The sequence below is a fragment of the Taudactylus pleione genome, unplaced genomic scaffold (assembly GCF_031769625.1).
Source record: "Taudactylus pleione unplaced genomic scaffold, aTauple2 ptg000889l, whole genome shotgun sequence".
In the NCBI taxonomy this organism is placed as follows: domain Eukaryota; kingdom Metazoa; phylum Chordata; class Amphibia; order Anura; family Myobatrachidae; genus Taudactylus; species Taudactylus pleione.
Window position 1 is genome coordinate 1,424,919 of NW_028285290.1, and position 21,866 is coordinate 1,446,784.

Genomic DNA, 21,866 nt, shown 5'->3' on the forward strand with positions numbered 1-21,866 from the left:
GGCTCCCGCAGTGGGTAATGGGAGTGACGCTTCACTCCCATGATGCGTCACTCCCATAATGCAAAGCGGCGGACAGAGGAGCTGATCTCGGCGGCGGGACCAGGAGCGGGTGTCAGGTAAGTGTTTTTTTTTTTTATATTATGTGTGTCTACTGCGGGGGGTCTGGCACTATAAGGAGGAGACCACTACTGGGGCACTACAAAAGGGGGGTACTACTACTACTGGGGGCGCTACAAGGGGGGGACTACTACTACTGGGGGCACTACAAGGGGGGGACTACTACTACTGGGGGCACTACAAGGGGGGGGACTACTACTACTGGGGGCACTACAAGGGGGGGGACTACTACTACTGGGGGCACTACAAGGGGGGACTACTACTGCTGGGGGCCCTACAAGGGGGGTACTACTACTGGGGGGGACTACTACTAGGGGCACTACAAGGGGACTACTGCTAGGGGCATTGCATAGGTGGGAGTCGACTACTACTAGGGGCACTACATAGGGGGGAGGGGACTACCACTGGGGGCACTGCATCGAGGGACCACTGCTGGGGGCTCTATATAAAGGGAAATAGTGGGGGTACTGCCTAGGGGAAGACTACAACTGGGGCCACTATTTAAGGGGCACTGCATAAGGGTTACCACTACTGGGGGCACTATATAAGGGGCTTACTACTGGGGGCACAAGGGGCACTGCATAGGGGGGATCACTACTGGGGACACTACTCGAGGCCTGCATAAGGGTGTCCTCTCCTGAGGGGGGGGGGGGCGTTGTAGCACGCACGTTCTTTCGGGCACCCTGGCTACACGCTACTCCTCTGCCAGGGCCGCCTGCATGCATTTGCCCCCCAGGCTAAAAGTTGCCAGCCAGCCCCTGTGCAGTGGTTTCACATTTTGAACCTGACCAGATATTCAGGAACATTTCAGTGATGAAAGTATAGAATGCTACACGACACAGACTGCGAAAGACTGGCGGTGGATAAGATGTAGGCCAATAAAATGCCAGTTGAATGCGAATGATTTTAGAGCTTCCAAGGCTTACTGCTTTATGCAGGGTGGTTATACTGTATGTACATATTTACATATCTCACTTATATATTTTCATAGGTATGCTTTCCATATAACATTGGCAACATCTCTGTCCTGTAGAAGCTTTATGCAATTTACATTTCTGTTATTTATATTTTATATGTTTTTTATTTTAGGCATATGACACAAACAGTCCAATAATGCATTTCAATTGACATGGTATTCATGGTACACTATAATCAAAGGAATATGCAGTATACTATTACTTTCATGTAGCCCCCCTGACCAGGATGTCTCAGATGTACAGTAGTAGAGCACCTTGCTGTAAAATTAGAAATGACTGTACCATATATATCAGCATTTAGATGGAATTCATTGGCAGATAGTTTAGTGTAGAAAGATCTGAGGGAATCTGTCACTTAGTAATAGTGTTCAATGCTTTCACAGCAGACAGCACAAGGAGAGAGGACTAGATGCAGAGAAAATTCCTTTCAGGTTACCTCAGTGATGTTACTTTCAGCAGGCAGTGAGCCAGCAACCTAATCTACTATACTGAGGCTGCTCTTCTCATTTAAAGGTGTATGTTAATACTGTAGGCCACTCACATTTGTAATTCCAAGGACTTTGCTAAAGATCTCACTCTGGCTTTTAATCAGTTGGATTCTGAGAAGAATGATTATGTGCTTTATGAGTCCTCCATATGACTTTTAACACTGCTGTAATAATAGTTATAGCTTTGTGTATTTATCAGCCTGTTTAAAATAACACCAATAGGATTGGTTGCAATAACTGTCACTCATACTGTACATGCCTAGGAATTTTCAGATACTGATAGGGCTCTGGACATTCACAATGGCATACAATAAAAAAGGGTAAGTAGACTGCTGACTCAGTAAGGGTGGTCCAAACAAAACTGTATATGTCCGCTGGGTGGCATGGGTGGGTTACATATATATTATATATTGAAGTACATTTATGAAATATTTTATTATTATTACTTTATCTAGCACCAACAAAATATTTTGCATTCTACATTTGGGTTTCTAAATATGTTTTTAAACAAAAACTTCAAAAATAGTACCATAGAATATGCAAATAGCCTTTTTTATCTTTATATCTGTATTATGCAAATAGTGAGCTCCTTGGGCAAGGAAATGCTTTGTCTGCATTTTGTCATTATAGGCTGTAAAGTTTGTGTTGGCTGGATTAGCACTGAGGAATTTACTATGCCGCATAACACACCTGATTTTCACATAGTTCCCGGCAGTGAAAATATTGCCTTATTATAAATTGATGTATCAATTTCTCCACTGGGAAAGTAGTTAAGTTTCCCTAAAACTGTAGAACAGATTGAAAGCTCCTCCCCCACATCCATTCCCCTGTACAGTTAGAGGGGAGACTTACTTACTAAGCTGCTGCAACAGCAAGTTCTCCCAGCTGCTCACAACTCCCGGCTGAGATGTTATCCGCGACCTCGGCTCTTAAGCACCTTTACCCTTTTCTTGTGTTGTAACCTGAGAAGACTCCATGTGGATGTAAAGTAAGAAACCTCTGCCTCTCTTGTCTGGCTGCCCCTTTCATCCCTCTGCCATTCCGCCATCCGTACAGGCTGACAACTGCACAGGCTGGCAAGTCCTATATCCATTAGGCATGTTGAAAGCATCCTGAATTGGAACAGAGTTGCTGTGTGACACAAAAGACAATAGCTGGCCAAGCAGTATCATTGCTATTAGCCATGTTACAGTTTTTTAAATAAGAGCCTGTACATTTGTCTTTCACTCTGGCTTACTGACTGGGATTACATCTCATTCATGTGGAGGAGAAAAGCAAGGTGTATTTTTGTTATTACTGTACCTTGGGATACAAAACAGATGACAGTCTGACTACAGCAGTTATTGGACACAAGTTACCTTATAGGGTCTATTGCTCTTCTTATGGATCCATCTAGGATTACATTATTTTTCCTATTGTTATGCTGCATGGGCTCTACTACCCCTGGAGAAAGCAGCACCAATGCTGATGGTTCCCCAGTCCACACAGCAGAACCACAGACGCCCCGAGAGGACACATTGCAGGATGAGTCTGAAAACCAGGAGAACATTTTGTCCCAGGTATCACAATTCTTATGTGCTCTACATTATTTGCTGTATTGTTTTCTTGATGATGTCACTTTTTTGTGATAGAACGTAATGGGGAATGTCATTTATGGCAACTAAACATATAGATAAGATTTATATGTATGTTGAAATAATGATTCCATGTTTTACAGGGTAATGACAAGTCAATAGAGCACATTTATGCTAATATCTGCCTTTAAGATATAACAGTATTAGTATCCTTCTAATCATGTACATTTTCACTCAGTTATAATGTTACCATTATTTGCATGGAAATAAAATGTGGTGTTGATTTACCTTTATTTTATGTATTCCAGCCATGATGCTGTTTATATAAAGAGTGATAGATGCAAAGCATAAACGTAATAAAATGCACCTTGCTCTTTAAAAATTCTCTGTCCTCTGAAATATTTATTTTTTAAATTAATATTTTACAGTTGATTAAAAAAAGACTTTCAACCATTTGTATTCATTCTTCTGCTCCATTATAGTATAAAAGAGTAGAAGAGGTGATAGCAAAGCAAAAAAAACCAAGTAAAGGACCCCACACATCTACGGATCAGAACCGCTGAACACCAGTCGGAAATGATGATCGGCAGCCATCGATGTTCGCCGATCCGTTGGGGAATCAATGAAATTCTTCATGTTAAAAATACCCGATTTGCTGATCCCGATCATATTTCGGTGGCAAGGAGCAAATCAGGGAAATCCAACATGTTGGATATCACCGAAGCCTCGACCCTGGCGTCTGGGAATCAGGGAATTGCCCAAATACATTGCAGATGTATGGGGGCCTTAACTTTGTATCTAGAATAAAACATGTAGCACTGTAAGGGTTGTTTATGCATGCACGGTAAAAACTGGCTGCTTTTATATGCAGCCCACATATGCTGGACAGCTTTATTTATAAACTGCAATTTAGATTTGCTCCCAAATCATAACCCCACAATGATAAGCTTTCCTTTAACCCTGCTTATCTGTTTTACAGAAAATACAATATTTTTGCAACAATGTAAAGTACTGTAGCTGTCTGACAATTTCACTTGGGTACATTATCTTTAAAAAGTGTTACATTTTAAGAGCTATTATAACCAGCAGCGGCTCCTGCCCTCTTACCTGAGGGGGGCTGCTCTGCGCCTGCTCAATGATTCTGGCAGATGTCGGGACCAGGGAATTCTCATGAGCGGCAGTGGCACCGCGCATGCATAGCACAAGCTTCTCAGGGCTGCATTGGGTGCAGCTCCGAGAAGCCGCTCTCTGCTGATCGCAGCCCGGACTGGCAGCCCCAGGGGGAGGAGACACCTTCCCTAGGGCTGCCTGTATTCAGCGTGACTGGCAGGTGGCGCTTTCAATGGGAAGCCACCTCCAGTCACAATGAAGCCAGTGCAGTCATGTACTGCACTGGCTCACTGAAGTGGAAGTGTAGTCTCGCAGCCCTTAGGTAAGATCCGCCACTGATTATAACACTAAGGGGCCTATGTAATAATTGTGGCAGTGATGTAATTAATATTAGTCGGTATCGCAACTTACTTTTTAATTTTTAACAAAACAATCCCCTATATGTACTAAAATTAACTCGCAGGGACAGCAGTAGCCATAGCTGCTGTCACTGCAGGTTCTATCCGAGGCACATCGGAGGAGTCTTTCACATTTTCAAAAGACTCCTCCTGAGAATCTGGAGGCAGATGGAAGCTGCAGGAGAGGGATTGAGAATGCCACCATGGGCATAAACAAAAGGGGCCAAACTACAAAAAATGTAACTTTTCAGAGTTTGGTGCATAGGGATCAGACCATAGTCCCCATTGATAATATTGGGAGCTGTGATCTGCAGCAGTGACGTGCGGTGAGGTCAATGGCTGGGGAGGCACTGGATGAATAACACTCCCCCACCTCCTCCTTTAAAATTAAAAAAAACAAAACACAGCCTGGGGTTCCCCCTATTTAACAGTAACCAGCGCCAGACTAAACCAGCCAGAGGGATAATGCCATAGCAGGCGGTGCACTCAGTGTGGGGTCCCCCTGCCATCACATTAACCACCCCCAAACTAGTTAGTCCAGTGCTGGAATGCCTCAGAAAGTGGGGATCCCCAAAAATTTAAATTGGGTCCTCCTTCCTGAGCAAAACTCAGTGCTATACCCCACACCCCTGGTGGCGGTGGGTGTGGGGTTCATGGTATCATAATATTGTTCTTTTCAGGAGGCCTACAGGTCCCAGCAAGCCTGCTCCAGCATGCCAGTACTTGGATCCAGGCCTGCCACCATATAAGCTATCTCCGCCGGGTCCCGCCACCGCTAACGCCTGCACCCCCTGCCGCGTCCCCGCTGCATATGCTGGCTACCCACCCAGTGATGACAGTGGATCCAGTGATGGATCTGCTGTCCAATCACATCTGCCTGACTGAAAGGGGCGTGCTTTCATGTGATCTGAAAGCATATCCCTGTCTATGAGGCACTTCTATAGGTGTCGCTTTGCCCTATTTTTTCATGGCCCTGCCCCCCGCTATTCTATTGTCAGCGGGAGGCATTACTCTCGCTACCTCCTGACTGATTTTAAATGTAGTGATAGAATAATGCAAAGTAGATGTTTATGACACAGAATCTGTATTATAAATATCTTCTTTGGATTATTTTAATCATTATGACAGGAGAGGCTCTGCCTCCCCTGCCTGCACGTCCCTGGTCTGCAGCGCTAATTAACCTTTTGCAGGAGACATCTGCATTAGACTATTAGTACGTATTGAAAATGCATACAATTATGCAGACACTATAGTTTGTACATAATTTTATTAAAAAAAGCTTGATACATAGGCTCCTAATGCTGCAGTGCAAGTATACCTTATTATCAATATACTGTAGGTGATTACCAACATTCTCGCCAGGCTTGCATCTTAAAAGTATTTGTTGCTGTAATGCACAGTTTAAAAAAAATCACTGCAACAAGATCATCTTGTGGGAATTGTAAACTTTATTTTCTTGCTGCTGCTGCTGCGGCTGCTGCTTACGAAGTCTTTGTTGTGTGCAAACCTGTGAGCAATCTGAGCAAGCAGCAAATAGAACCCAGAGAGCATTACCAGTATACTAAGGAATGCAATGGATAAGGAGCACACAATCTCAGAGAAGGAAATAAAGTGAATGTATAACAATACTGCAATTTCTGTACAAAACAGTATACTGTACATAAATAGTGAGGAGAACTGAATCTGTACTGATAAAGATAAAAGTTGTCATTTGGTAAATACACTGAGAAATGTAGTAATTATAACACAAGCTCATGTAGATGACAGATCTGTCTCAGGGTAAAGCCTGGGGGCAGAATCTGTTATACTGTAACTGCATGAGAAGAGGATTAATACTGAAGAAAGGAGTTAATTACAGAGCATGGACCTCTTCTCCTTGATGTATAACACGCTTATAACACCCATCTTTCAGCTAAAAGTGCCTATTACTTAACAATATTTGAAGATAAATTGAGAAAATGATGTATTATACTATTAAAGTTAATTAGAATACAAACTGTAAGAGGCACATTCAGTTATGTGCGAGGGTCTGTCGGAGATCGCATGCTGCGCACACTGTGTGTACATACAGGAGGAACACCTTGGCCATTGTTGCTCGCATCTCTATGCAAAGCGAATGAGGTTATCTTGTCCAGATAACCTGCGTTATAACAGAGAGAGCCTCACTGCTAACTGAATTTGCTCCTCAGTGTAAATGCTGGCACTCTTTAACATGTACTTGTACAAAAAACAAAATGTAAAAAATCTATTTATTTATAGTCTCTTAGAATAAAAGTAACCAACAGATGATAATGGATACTGTACATTTAAAGTTCATCAACAGTGATTCTTCTGCTAATAATTTTTCCATTTTTGTGCTCCATTATTTTCTACATACTCTTCCTTATTTATGTGGAGACGTTGGGCCAAATGTAATAGGGTGAGAGTTTAGAAAAGTGAGAGTTTCTGACACTTTTTAAACTTTGCCAATGTAATAGAGTCCAAAAACAAAGTAACAGAGCGAACTTGCATGTTTTTTTAGACTTAAAAACCTCTCACGATTTAAAATCTCATTCAGACGTTTTCCCATTTTGAAGATAAAACTCAACCAATGTGAGAGTTTACTGCTAAACTCTCACATTTTCTAAACTCTCACCCTATTACATTTGTCCCGTTGTGTCTTTGGATGCAGCTGCTGTGTGCATATATGCTAATGCTGCTTTAGTTTTTTTACTCATTCAGGATGAAAGACTGTCTAAACGAAAATGTTAGAACACTCCTGAGAGTCCAAGTATTGTTAAAAGTGTTTTTTTTTTGCTTTTTTTTTAAGAACAGTGCTGATATATCACAGAGGAGAAGAAAGTGGTTTATGTTGAATGCTATGAGGAAACTAGAAAAATATGGGTTTAGTCATTAAACATGGAATGTTACAGTGTATTTCAGAAGTGGAAAGATTTATTTTCTGCTGCAGTGCTGAGAATGTGTAATAAAGGAACATTCTTGTAAACTGTTCTACAAGTAATTATATAAAAAAGAATCTGTTGTCCATAGCAACCAATCAGATTTCCCTAGTACAGTTTAAAAATGAAATAAAGCATCAGTTTGCTATAGTATGTGTAATAGCGCATATTCTTGATTACCTGTAATACAGTTTAAAAAGTGTACCTCAGAATATTTTCTACTTAAAGTGTTCTGCCAGATGAGATTGGCAAAATATTGATGTATTTGTAAAAGTCACGAGCGGATTCGGTTTCCTGGAAACCAAACCAGCCCGAACTTACCTTAACTGAAGAGATCCAAGCCGCTGCTTGGATCTCCGCGCCATTTTTAGATTCAAAAACAATGCGCAAAGTCATCTTCCCAGCATCGGATTTGACATGTTTTGGATCCAATATAAGTCCCTCCTGTGGTGATTCACCGTCTTTTGTCACAGGACCACTGGAGGGGAAGGAGGGTACGCTAGTTAGCTAGTGACAGTTAGTGAGACAGTGAGAGTCAGGACAGGTTTAGTGACACTGTCTTTGATGGGCAGTGCCACCCACATCAGTCCCCTAGGTTATACTGGCCGAGCTAGTTTTGTGGATAGGCAGTCAGCAAATCATTGTTTGTTTTTATAGCGCAGGAACATCATTTAATATTACTAATACATTCTGTGATAAAAACTTCAGGCCGTAAATCTGGTACTGTGCCTGTGATATATAATGGTCAGTAGGTCAAGGGCCACCGTCTTATACTGTCTGCGTAGTGAGTCACAGTCGGTGGGCACATTTTGTTTTTGTTAAAAATAATATATTTTTTTGTTATAAAAACTTCAGGCTGTGATACTGTGTCTGTGATATATAACAGTCAGTAATGGTCACTAGATCAAGGGCTACCGCCTTATACTATCTGCGCAGTGTGTCACAGTCGGTGGACACCTTTTTTAATTTAAAAAAACTTAATTTTTTTTGTGAAAAAAAAAATTCGGGCATCGATATGAAATAGATCAATCAACAGAACAGCAGGAGCAGCAACTAAGCACTAACGCTGCATCTACTGCCACCACCTGTCATTATGACGATACCGCTTCAACATCATCTACTAAAGCTGATGCCCAACTGCATAGAGGCTTTCAGTCAGGGCATCCAAAATCCACAAAAGCATAGTTTGCTACATTCCTTAAAAAAAAAAAACACTTTTAATAAAAGGAAAGTTTTCGACAGATAAACATAAAATTGCCAACATGCCATACACCACACGCAGTGGCAAGGAAAGCTCAGGCCTTGTCCTTTATTTCTGAGTGGTGATTCTGCAACTGCTGTCAATCAGGCATCTTCTTCTGTCTGATGATGCAAGAGTGTCTCACTCTAGAAGAGGTGTCAGAAAAAATTAATCAGTGGTGAAAAAAAACATTAAGGCAGTAGAACAAACTGTGTATTGTTCAGAAACATCACAAATTCCTGAGGAGAGGTTAAGTGTGTCCGCTAGTGCTATGTGTGAGCCTGATCTTTCTAATTCTGTACTCGTAAAGAAGCCTCATTCCTCCATTTCTGCATCCTATGCCAATGTGGGGATAAGCAGCATAAGTCAAGAGGATGCTGACCTAGAAATTGTGGAGGAGGAGTATATTTGTGTAGTGGACACAGGCACTAATGAGGATGTTGATGATGAGGATGTTGTTTGTATGAGTTAAGCACCAGTGGAAGCAATTCTTAACCATAATAAGAAAGCCTTTGTGATGTATGGGCATAAGACAAAAAAATCCACCTCTTATGTGTGGAATCATTTTGACCCAAATCCAGACAACAATTACCTGTCAGACACACCGACATCAGGTCCCGCCGTAGAGCCTAGCCAGCAGCATTACTTACCTCTTCTCTCCACTTCGTGGGCTGGTTATCTTCGCGGTAATGCTCCGGCCGCAGGGCGCAGACCTCTCCTACACGCTGACTGGCATCCCTAGAGCTGTATGATGTCTTCCTCCAAAATTGCCCACAGAGTCTCCAGTTCATGGGCGCGCCCATCTTGTTGTAGCCAGAGTCTACCTGTGTTTCCTGTCAGCTGGGACTCAATCACCAATCAGCAACAGGTACTGCATATAAAAACACTTCCTGGATGATCATTCAGTGTCTGTACAATGTCTTCTCAAGTCCTAGTATTTGGCTCCTGATATAATTTGATCCTGGACTTCCTGTTATCCTCGTGTCCTGCTCTGTGTCGTAAGACGCCACTTTGAAAACAAAGCCTGCAGCACCTAAATACGCCACTTTGGATACAAAGCCCTCGGCACCTAACAATGCCATTTTGGGTACAAAACCTGCAGCACCCATTGATGCACTTCTGTGTACTTTGTCCATATCACCGTGACACATCTCAGTGTACTTGTCAGGGTTCAGCCTAGGATCAGCCTCTCTCACCTCCTTGCCGGCTTTCCCTGACTTCCTTGCGGTCAGACGTCTGGTGCAGTGATGGATGTGGGGCTGAGTATTCTGCCTTAGGTGCTTTTTGCGAGCTTCCATGGTTGGCTGTGTGTGCTGGGGATCGGAGTTCCCATCATGGGCACCGCCATGACAGTTCCTCTCATGTGACAGTACTCCTAACCTATGGTAGCATGATTTCAGTCAGCTGATGCTGTGCTCCAGTAATCTGCTACCCCTGGGTATAAATCCACCTCCAGAACTCCAGGAAGTTGCTGTTCAACTTCGTTATTCCAAGCGCCTGTGTTACTCCCACTGTTGCTCTGTGCTAAATCCTTCAGCGTGTTGCTTCAGCCTGCTCACAGTTTCCTGTATTAGCTTCCATGCCAAACCTTACTCTGAGACTTTAGCTTTCTCACAGTACTGCAGTGTTTCATGTCTCTTTCCTGTGTGTCTTTGTATATGTGCTGCTAATTCTATTGCAGCTTTCCTGTGGCTATTACCCTGTATCACTGAAGTGTCAGATTACCTGCTGGTATTAATTAGCTCACAGTTGGACCTCCCAGCACATGTCTGTGTCAATCTGCTCTGTGTCTTGTCAGTGCAAATCTGCACTTGCAGTTAGCACTCTCCCAGTGTATGCCTATCTTCTCTATATGTCTTGTCTGTGCAATCTGCACCTGCATATATGATTATTCCCAGTATTTTGCCTTTGCCCAGTACCAGCATTTCTAGCTCTCCCAGTATTTGGCCTTTGTTCAGCACCACATTTCTAGCATTCCCAATATATTCCTTGAGTCCACTCTACTCTTGTATGTGCAATCCCCAGTATATGTTTGTGCTTTCCTGCATATTTAGCAAACTCCAGTACCTGCCTGTGTCCACATCTCCCTGAGCTGCTGAGCTAGTCAGCTCCTGGATTTCTTAGTGATTCTCAGTACATTCTCAGTAATCTCATGCAAGCCGGTGATCAGGATTTCTAATTGTGTTCCAACTATCTCATCTAGTCCCAAGGTGCGCTGTCTTGGAGTTATCCTGGACTCATCCCTCTTCTTCAAACCACATATCCAGAACTTTTCACAGTCCTGTCGTTTCCATCTCAAAAATATTTCTAAGATCAGACCCTATCTCACCCAGGATGCTACTAAAACCCTCATACACTCACTGGTCATCTCCAGATTGGACTATTGTAACCTCCTCCTATCTGGCCTCCCCAAATCCCATCTCTCTCCTCTCCAGTCTATTCTTAATGCTGCTGCATGGCTTATCTTCCTCTCCAAGCACTCTACATCTGCCTCCCCTCTCCTACAAGCTCTCCACTGGCTCCCCTTCCCTTTTAGAACCCAATTTAAGGTTCTCACACTCGCTCACAAAGCCCTCACCCAATCTTCTCCCATATACATCTCTGATCTCATCTCCCTTCACGCTCCTCTCCGCCCTCTTCGCTCAACTAATGCACGCCGCCTTTCATGCCAGCTGATTACTTTCTCCCACTCCCGCCTCCAAGATTTTGCCCGCACTGCTCCCCACCTCTGGAACTCTCTCCCACTCCGCATCAGACTCTCCACCTGTTTCCAATCCTTCAAACGGGCTCTCAAGACCCACTACTTCATCAAAGCCTTCCAGCTATCATTCTAACTCCTTGCTACATGCTCCTTCGTCCCCATCTGTGTCAACCCAGTTTGTCTTCCCCCACCTTTTTAGAATGTAAGCTCTCATGAGCAGAGCCATCTACCCTCTTGTGCTTCTCCTTACTATAGTGTCATTTACTTCTTACTCACCACTAGGGCACCTAACACTTGGTTGCTTATGCTCTGTTGCTTATCTGGGTGATATGGTCGCTAATGTAGCAATATATATTATCCATGTCCTGTATTGTATTGTTTTGTAAGTCACTTGTATACAATTTGTTTTTGTACTTTGTAAGGCGCTGCGGAACACTTGTGGCGCCATATAAATAAATGATAATAATAATAATAATAATCTCAGAGGTCCCTGGGCTTCTGGGGAATAAAGGACTCAAGTCTCTAGTTGAGGCAGTTGGAGGTAGAGTTGTGGAAAATCTTAGTAAAGAAACCAATTACCTCATCATGAGCCCCAATGGTGATAAATCTAAACGGAAAGTGGCAGAAAATCTTGGTGTCAAGGTCATCGACGAGGACCAATTGTTTGAATTAATGTATTCTTCGTCCAGTGACATAGTAGGTAATGACCATATAATCCGTGAGAATAACAAATTTTTTTATTCTGGTGCAGATAAAGAACATCAATTAATGCCAATTACATCTCCTGTTTATCAATCGATGGATCTCCAGTATAATTCCATGTCCACTCCTAACTGTGTTTTGTCCATTCCAGTATGCTCAACTAAAGTGTCTGAGGTATCTTCAATTCCAAAAGGGAAAAGCCCTAAATCAAAGACCAAAGAAATTTCATGCTCACAACCAGTTCTCCTACCTTCCTCTGTGGATAAAACCAGTTCTTCAACTAAAGACCTTATCTCTGAGCAAAATTTTTTGGGAACAGATAATTGCCTGAAGGACTTGTCTTTTGTGATCTCGGGAGTCTTAGAATCTGTTGAGAATAATGAAGCCAAATCTTTAATAGAAACTTATGGAGGCAAAGTTTTTGAGAAACTCAGCAGTAAAATCAATTATCTTACTTTGGTCCGTGATGGTGGGAGATCCAGGCGAGCAAAAGCAAAAGATTTGGGGGTCAAAGTCATTAATGAGGATACATTTTTTGAATTGGTGGACATTTATTTCAGCAAACAGTTACTTCTTGAACAAGCCTCCTTATGTAGTATTCCAGTACTTCCAGTCTCTAAAAACGGATACGAAAGTTGGGAGGATATCTGAAAAGTTATTTTTTCTAGTTTGCTGGAATCCAGTTCTTATTGTGTCTTCAAGCAAGATTTTTCTTTTTGTTGTTGATGTTTTCAAGTCGGATTTTCAAGTTTCCTGTGTTTTTCAAGTATATTTTTTGTGTCTTTCTGAGGAGTTCCAGTTGAGCCTTTATGGGTGGTCGGTGCCCACCCTAAAAGGAGGAGGTACTGTCAGGGTTCAGCCTAGGATCGGCCTCTCTCACCTCCTTGCCGGCTTCCCCTGACTTCCTTGCGGTCAGACGTCTGGTGCAGTGATGGATGTGGGGTTGAGTATTCTGCCTTAGGTGCTTTTTGCGAGCTTCCATGGTCGGCTGTGTGTGCTGGGGATCGGAGTTCCCATCATGGGCGCCGCCATGACAGTTCCTCTCATGTGACAGTACTCCTAACCTATGGTAGCATGATTTCAGTCAGCTGATGCTGTGCTCCAGTAATCTGCTACCCCTGGGTATAAATCCACCTCCAGAACTCCAGGAAGTTGCTGTTCAACTTTGTTATTCCAAGCGCCTGTGTTACTCCCACTGTTGCTCTGTGCTAAATCCTTCAGCGTGTTGCTTCAGCCTGCTCACAGTTTCCCAGTTTCCTGTATTAGCTTCCATGCTAAACCTTACTCTGAGACTTTAGCTTTCTCACAGTACTTCAGTGTTTCATGTCTCTTTCCTGTGTGTCTTTGTATATGTGCTGCTAATTCTATTGCAGCTTTCCTGTGGCTATTACCCTGTATCACTGAAGTGTCAGATTACCTGCTGGTATTAATTAGCTCACAGTTGGACCTCCCAGCACATGTCTGTGTCAATCTGCTCTGTGTCTTGTCAGTGCAAATCTGCACTTGCAGTTAGCACTCTCCCAGTATATGCCTATCTTCTCTATATGTCTTGTCTGTGCAATCTGCACCTGCATATATGATTATTCCCAGTATTTTGCCTTTGCCCAGTACCAGCATTTCTAGCTCTCCCAGTATTTGGCATTTGTCCAGTACCACATTTCTAGCATTCCCAATATATTCCTTGAGTCCACTCTACTCTTTTATGTGCAATCCCCAGTATATGTTTGTGCTTTCCTGCATATTTAGCAAACTCCAGTACCTGCCTGTGTCCACATCTCCCTGAGCTTCTGAGCTAGTCAGCTCCTGGATTTCTTAGTGATTCTCAGTACATTCTCAGTAATCTCATGCAAGCAGGATTTCTAATTGTGTTCCAGTGTATCTCCAGTGTTCTAGCAATAACTTAACGTAATATAGTTTCCGGTCTTCTGCCATTCCCAGGTACCTGTCCAGAGGGCCGCGACCTGCTCACTTGGTGCAGCGGAAAACCAAATCCCAATTGGAGGGGTCACTGGAGAAAACCACCAAGTGAGTTAGACTCCGCGCCTCTGGGCAGGTCTAGCCAAACCTGGGTGCGGCCGCAAATAGGAGACCTAGCCACAGTCACAGTTTCCGATAGTCACCTGAACCCCCCGGCTCACCGTCCTCCACAGAGGATCACTTTCACCGGATTGTGACAGTACTATATCGACGCAACATTGTGTACACAAGACTCACTCTCTTTGCAAGCCTATGATGTCACAGTCTAGCTGGATTTACCTCTACACCTTTCACCCAGGATTCTCGTCTCGTCTTACTGGGTGAACCCCGGTGACTCGGATTCAGGATTCCTGCCTCTGTCTATTGAGGATAACTCAGCATCATTTGACTAGTGTCCTGCTTGTGGAGTTCACTCCTACTATGCTGCATTCTTGTCACAGGTTCATATTCTTATCATTCTGGACTTTTGTTCTGATTCTACCAATCATTCCCAATTCTCTGCTGTTTGTTCAGTAAAACCTTGTGTTCTTTCAAAAGCTACTAAGATTCAAGCCTTAATTCTCCTATGAGGAAAAGCTATCTAAAACCTCCTCAGTTCTTGCTACCATGGTCTCAGCCCGCAGAGTCTGATTCATCTCAGGAGGCCAACTTTCCTAGAGTCGTGACATTACCTTGCCATCTGTAGCATTTGTAATCCACAGCAAGTAGAGGTAGGGACTTTAACTATCTAGGAAAATCCTCTCTGTTATGTAATTTGCAGCTTGTCATGAAAGTTTTATGGCAAAATCAGAAACTTGTAAAAGAAATAACAAACATTCTGGCATCAGCTTGCTCCCTTTTATCTGCCAGATCCAAGTACATGCACTCTCCACCACCAAAACCTTCATCATCAATATCCTCAATAATGATTGGAAGTAGTCCTGCATCCAATTTAATTAGGCTAACTGAGTCCTCCCCTATCCAGGGTTCCTCAAAAGAATCCGTGAGTGCTAGGCCTGCTGCTGCTGCTGCTGCTGCTGGGGTTGGATCTTCATCCCAGAAGGGGACCAAGGAGACTACTAGTAGTAATAGTTTAAAATAAAATTGACTGTTAAACAACCTTTGATAGAGGAAGCAAGTATGACAGCTGATCACTAATGCCATATCAGCTATGCTAGTGTTAGATCTGCGTCCAATAGATGTGGGTATTAGACAGTTAATTGGGGTCCTGTGTGATGATGAGCCGACTTACCTGGAGAGACCCCAAGATCCTCCAAAATAGCAATACAAGTATTAGCACTCCCTCGAGCTACTGATCCCGTACATGCATTTCAGAACAGTGGCTGAGAAGCAATTTACTGGCTCATCTCAGGTGCATGTATGTAGGGGGTTAATCTAGACAAGAAAAACAGACACACATTCCCCCAGAACTCTGCAATGGGCCAGCAAAAGGGACCTGCATCCTACATAATAATAAAATGCAGAGGACTCAGGGCCTGATTCAGAGGGGGACACAAATGGTGTTGGTGCTGCATCTTAGGTAGCACCGGATCTGAGAAGGAATACAAATGCTGGAGGTGACATCTTTAGTTATAAGTAATAATGTTTTTTACAGATCTGCTTCATATGTCCAAAGATGCAGCATCGGATCATCATCACGACCATTGTGGTGAACATTAGACATCTGGGCTTCCCTAAAGTTGCACAAAAAGTCTAATGCTACTAAGCTGACAAGGCCAGTGACTCTGCTTCAGAAGATAGCTTTTGCTGACTTCAGCTTGCCTCAAAAATGGGGTCGACATTCCGTTTTTTAAGCCGCTTCCCACTACTCACCCCTAAATGGCTGCAGTCTGTCAATAAACTGACGCCTACAGCCTCACTGCACCCGACGACGCAGGACCATATTTGCACATGCGCTGTGCAGCTCTGGCACATGCAAAGATCAATTGTGACCAAATCGAGTTAGCGTCCGCTTCTAAATCTGCCCCTCAGTTACACACATTTGCAAACATATACCTAACAGAAGGCCATCCATGTCTGACACATGCAGCCTCATAATTAACTGATGCAGAAGTTTTATTTCTGAGGTTGTGGATGGATGGTGGATGGGTAGCACGTGCAAGCTTATTGGAACATCCGACATCTCTGAATTTTAGCCGTAACTGTGGGCTGCGTGATTTGCAGTGGCCACTGCTATAGAAAGGAAGGATTTACTTCAAATTACAGTGGAGAAGTAAGTTTCTCCTCCTTCAGTGGCAAACGCAGGATTTTCAAAGGGGGATTTCCAAATACTAGGTTACACAACCATTGACAAAAAAAATCTAAACAAATACAGGCAGCACTCCTCGGGTACTCAATAATCCAAGATTGCTAATCCATTTATGACATCTTTCATCAATGCCTTAACGAAAGAAAAAAATAAATGGATGAATTGAATACGTTTTAGGGGTGCCCTCTCGTACTTCAATTATAGGGAAAATACTAAGTGGAGCTTTTCAGCCCCTCCATGAAAAAAAAAGGCGGCATTGAGACCTTCATTGGAAACAGACATGCACACTGGCACAGACAGACACACACTGACAAAGACTATACAGACACACAAACACACACTGACAGACACACACTGGCACAGACACAAACACACTGACAGACACACCATGGCACAGACAAAGACTACACAGACACACACACACTGACAGACACAAACACTGGCACAGACACACACACTGATAAAGACTACACAGACACACACACTGACAAAGACTACACAGACACACACTAACAAACACACACTGGCACAGACACACACAAAGACTACACAGACACACACACACTGGCACAGACACACACACACTGATAAAGACTACACAGACACACACACCCACACTGACAGACATACACACTGACAAAGACTACACAGACACACACTGACAGACACACACACACTGGCACAGACACACACACTGACAAAGACTACACAGACACACACACTGACACACATCTCTCACTTAAAAACACAAATATATACAGCTCTGGCATCATTTATTGAAGATCAACCCCCACCCTGCCAGTACCCCCTTCCCAGAAAACCTCGCCAGCATACCATACCCCACATGTGATACACAGACCTGGGTGCAGCTCCAGGAGAGACTGCAGGCACGGCAGTACGATCTCTGTCACCCGGCAGCAGCTCTCAGCCTCTCACAGTGCTGGTGCTCCCATGAGAACTGCCTAGGAGGGGCTGCACGCTGCAGCTCCCCCTACAACCAGCACACTATAACAGCAGGCAAAAAAAAATTGTTCAGCTGTGCAGCGATGGAGCAGCTGGCAGGGGGGGTTTCTAGGTACTTAGACACCCCCCCTGCGTGTACGTGTGTCCTTTACTTTGTAGCTGCTGTGGATGTTCCTGTGAGACGATTTTCCCACCAGTGGTGTTGGGCTATGACAGGGATTCACACACAGCTAAAAAAAATCACTGGGGGCTAAGGTGAAGGTGCATACAACAAAGGCTATGGGCGAGATGTAATAGGGTGTGAGTTTTTGGTATGAGACAAACTCTGACCTTCTTGCATATTTAAAAGTCTGAGTTTTTCACAAAACTCACCAAATATAATAGCCTGCGAACAGAGGCGTCACTAGGGCTGGTGTCACCCGGTGCTATAACTCATGGTGACATCCCCCCCTCCAGAAAAAAAAAAATTGATATGCAGCTCCACGAACTCTCCCCAAATACCAGTCCAGCAATCACACTTACACAATGCCCCCAATAGTGGTGCCCCGTAGATTGCAGTGACCGCCAGATAATACAGAGAGCGTCGTAGTAACCGCCAGATAATGTAGAGAGTCACAGTGAATGCCAGATAATGCAGAGACCATCATTGACCCACATATAACACATAATATGAATACACCCCTTATACACACAGAAACACAATAATTATACCCACGCACATACATTAATCACCATCCCCAGCATAGACAGTATTACCTCCCCAAGTTAAAAACAAATACACCCTCCCCCATTGAATAAGTATATCATCCCCCTAGGTCTGATGGGCAATGTCGCTGACGAAACGTGGGAGCAACCCTCGTCAGTGACATAGCGGGTACACACTGGCTGATATGCCCGATATGTACATATCTTCTAGTGTGTACCTGGCATTAAGTTTAGGGAGGGGAGGTTAGGTTTAGGCACCAGGGGGGAGGGTTAGGCACTAGGTGGGGAGGGATAGGGTTATGCACTAGAGGTGAAAGGGTTAGGCACTAGACGAGAGGGTTAGGGTTAGGCACTAGGGGAGAGTATTAAGGTGTGGGGAGGGGGAGGTTAGGGTTAGACACTAGGAGGGGAGGGTTAGGCACTGGGGGGGTTTGGGATAGGCACTAGGGGGAAGGTTTAGGGTGCGGGGAGGGGGAGGTTAGGTTTAGGCATTGGGGAGGGAGGGTTAGGGGTTTTGGTTAGGGGTATGGAGTAGGAAATAAAGGACAGGGACAACACAGCCCCTGCAGGCACAGGTCTAACATAACAAACACACACACAATGACAGGTAATGCCCCCCCTCCTCCCTCATTGAATTATTTACATCCCATTACACCTACTGTATAGCTGTGCTGGCTGCTGCTGTCTCCCAGTTCCTTCTCATCCTCGCTGACTGAGAGGTCAGAGGGTCACGCTGGGAAGAAGCAGGGACCGTGTACAAACTACTTGTCAGTATTCAAGTGTAATCAACAGTGTCTGAATACACTTGAACACTGGAAAAATGTTTTGTAGACTGTCCCTGCTTGTTCCCAGCGTGACGATCTGTCAGACAGCAGCGAGGAGCAGAAGCTCAGCTGCCATCCATCCACCCCAGCGGCTTCAGCCAGGCTGATCAGTAATCAGCCCCCTGTCCTCTAGCGCTTGCACGCCCGCCCCACATGGAGGGGACTGCATGAGGAGCTCAGCCGCACTTACTGTATAGAAGGCTGCCGCTGGCTGTCTCAGTGTGACAGGCGCAGCGGCAGCCGGCAGAAGCAAAAACTGTCTCAGCAGGCAGCTGCTGCAGGGAGAGCGCCTCTCCAGCCTGGCGTCTCCCTGCAGTGCAGGACCTGCTGAGCGGGGGGTGGGGATGAGTCGGATTTTGGTGTCACCCCCTTGGAGGGTGACACCCGGTGCGGCCCGCACCCACCGCACCCCCCTTGTGACGCCACTGCCTGCGAACTTGTGAGTTACAAAATGCGAGTAACAGTGAGTTTTCTCCTATGAAAACTCTGACTTTTTAGTGCGACTAGTTATACAGAAGCCTTCATAGATCAGTAAGATCCGTGAAGGCTTCTGTGTAAAAAAATAATAATTACGTGCCCCCTCCCCACCAGTACTGTAAGGCCTATCCTGGTTCTTAAAATACAGGGAATAAATGCGTAGGGGTCCCCTGTATTTTAAAAACCAGCACAGGGCTCAGCTGAGCCAGTCCTGGGTGTGGAAATACATGGGCCAAAATGAGTAGGGTCCCCTGTATTTTCCATAACCAGCACCAGACTCTTCCTAGCAGTGGGGGTAATGCCACAGCCAGGGGAACCTTTCACCGGGTCCCCCAGCCAAAGCATTAACCCTGACCACTAATCAGCCCAGGCCGGGGATCTCTGGGAAGATGGGGACCACCCCAATAAGGGGTTCTTCCTCTCCAGGCCACCCCAGGCCTGGGCTGATAGCTCGTGGCTACCCTTGGCACTCCTGGGTGGTGGGTACCGGGTTGATTGTTTTAAATGTGTGGTGTAAAAATTAGATTAAATAATATTGTCTTTTGCTGGTGAACTCCAGAACCCACCTTAATTAACCTTGTGGTTACCATCAACGGCTACAATGTAGTGGTTCCCACCATAGACTTCAATAGAGATTTCCCACAATTGAAGTCTATGGGGGAAACAGGCTGCGCCTACAGAGGCACCCGCTGATTGGCTGGCAGCTCCTGTAATGACAGGAGACATGTGGGTCTCTGTCATTCACGCCCAGGAAGACCATGTGTAAACATAGCCTTCCTCCAGTCTGTACTGGATCGGGACTTTGCAGGTTTTTTTTTAACCCCCTGGATGCCTACATGAACCTAAGAGGACGTGATCTATGCATTGGAATAGGTGAGTATTATTTTTTTTTACAGGTATCCATGGATTTCTACATGGAAAAGGGGACGTGATTGACATACTAGGTGAGTATGTGTGAATGTGGGTGTGCATGTATGTTTAAATAAAACTGTACTGTCATGGTGTGTGTATAAGAGCGCTATTATTATCGGTGGCACTTCAGATGTAAATCTATAATTGCTGGTAAATGATAAAAATAAATAGATAAATAAAAAAATAATCAAACATTAAAAAATAAATAAAAATAAAAATGAGAGAATGAATATATATATATATATATAAATAAATGAAACAGTTAGAAGTGCTAACCACCGCACGAAACGCGTTGGAAGCTGACAGTGGAGACCATTAAGAACAAGATTACATCAAGCGGCACTGCCCGCACACCAAACCACCCGCCCGTGGCCCGTGAAAGTGACGTCATCACCATCGGCCAGCTAGTAATGCTGATAGGAAAAATCAGCGTGGAGAACACCTCTGCCGGGACCCAGCAAACGGGACTAATGGCCTGATTCAGACCCGCTCACTAGATGCGATCGCTCGCTTCCAGCATATGCAAATTTGTCAAAGTGACGGCATGGAAAGCGACCGCTCGCCATGGAATAAGCACACCCACTTTGGCTGTGCGAGCGATCGCCAGGGTTGCCTACCTTTAACATTCTCTTCCCGGGAGATGCCCGGGTAAGAGATGCAGCAGGGGGCCGATGGGGGCGGGGCTTGACGATTCGCGTCATTAAGCCCCGTCCCCTCGCGGTAAAATTGCCGCGATTGGGCACAATTTACATAGGGGGCGGGGCCAAATGCTGTGATTCATGCAGAATCACAGCTTAAGCCCCGCCCCCTTCACGAAGACCCGCGATTGCAGCGGGTATTCTCCTAATTCTGCCCACTTCACTAGGAAGTGGGCAGAATGCGGGAGAAATGCCTATCCTTCCGGGGGTGCGGGGGGTTACCCGAAAAATCGGGAGCCTCCTGCGAAAACCGGGAGGGTAGGCATGTATGGCGATCGCTCTGTGTATGTAGACATCTATTAGCATATGTAGAGATGCCTACTAGCGCACGCCATCTCCAGGAAGTGTATTAAAACATTGGTACATTGAGCACCATCGGTAGCGATCGCAGAGCTTGTGGTTGCCTTACCCTGCCACAAGCACTGTGAGGACTTCAGTGTAAAAAACAGACATGTGGTGTGTACTATGACACTGCCTGTTCATTATGCACACCTTAAAAACGGCGTTGAAACACCGAGGCGCGCCTGCGCTCACACCTCCACACCCCCGTTATTAGTGTCCTGTACCTGATACCACCCACAAACGGCCTCTCCTGTCACTCATTTCACTGGGCTGTCTTTGCTGAGCGAGCGGCCTGCGATCGAACAGAGTAGTTCGTGCATGCACAGAACGAAGCGTGCGCATGTGCGTTTGCAAACCATCGGGCCGCTAGCGAGTGGGTCTGAATCAGGCCCTAAGTTGCTACCTTCACTCGAAGACAGAGGTAGGGAAAGTTTGCATCTGATTATCAAAGGTGTTTTATTCACACGCACCAGA

The 21,866-nt window shown here is 44.7% G+C and overlaps 1 protein-coding gene across 1 annotated transcript in view; it reads left to right on the forward strand.

Moving 5' to 3' along the window:
- Nucleotides 1–2,462: 2,462 nt before the first annotated feature.
- The window catches only part of OLFML2B (olfactomedin like 2B), a 208,348-nt gene continuing 188,944 nt past the window's right edge, over nucleotides 2,463–21,866 (forward strand). The window contains exon 1 of the mRNA XM_088459049.1: nucleotides 2,463–3,141. Coding sequence (XP_088315175.1) covers nucleotides 2,965–3,141 — 177 coding nt within the window. The 5' untranslated portion in view covers nucleotides 2,463–2,964. The remainder of the gene's footprint in view (nucleotides 3,142–21,866) is intronic.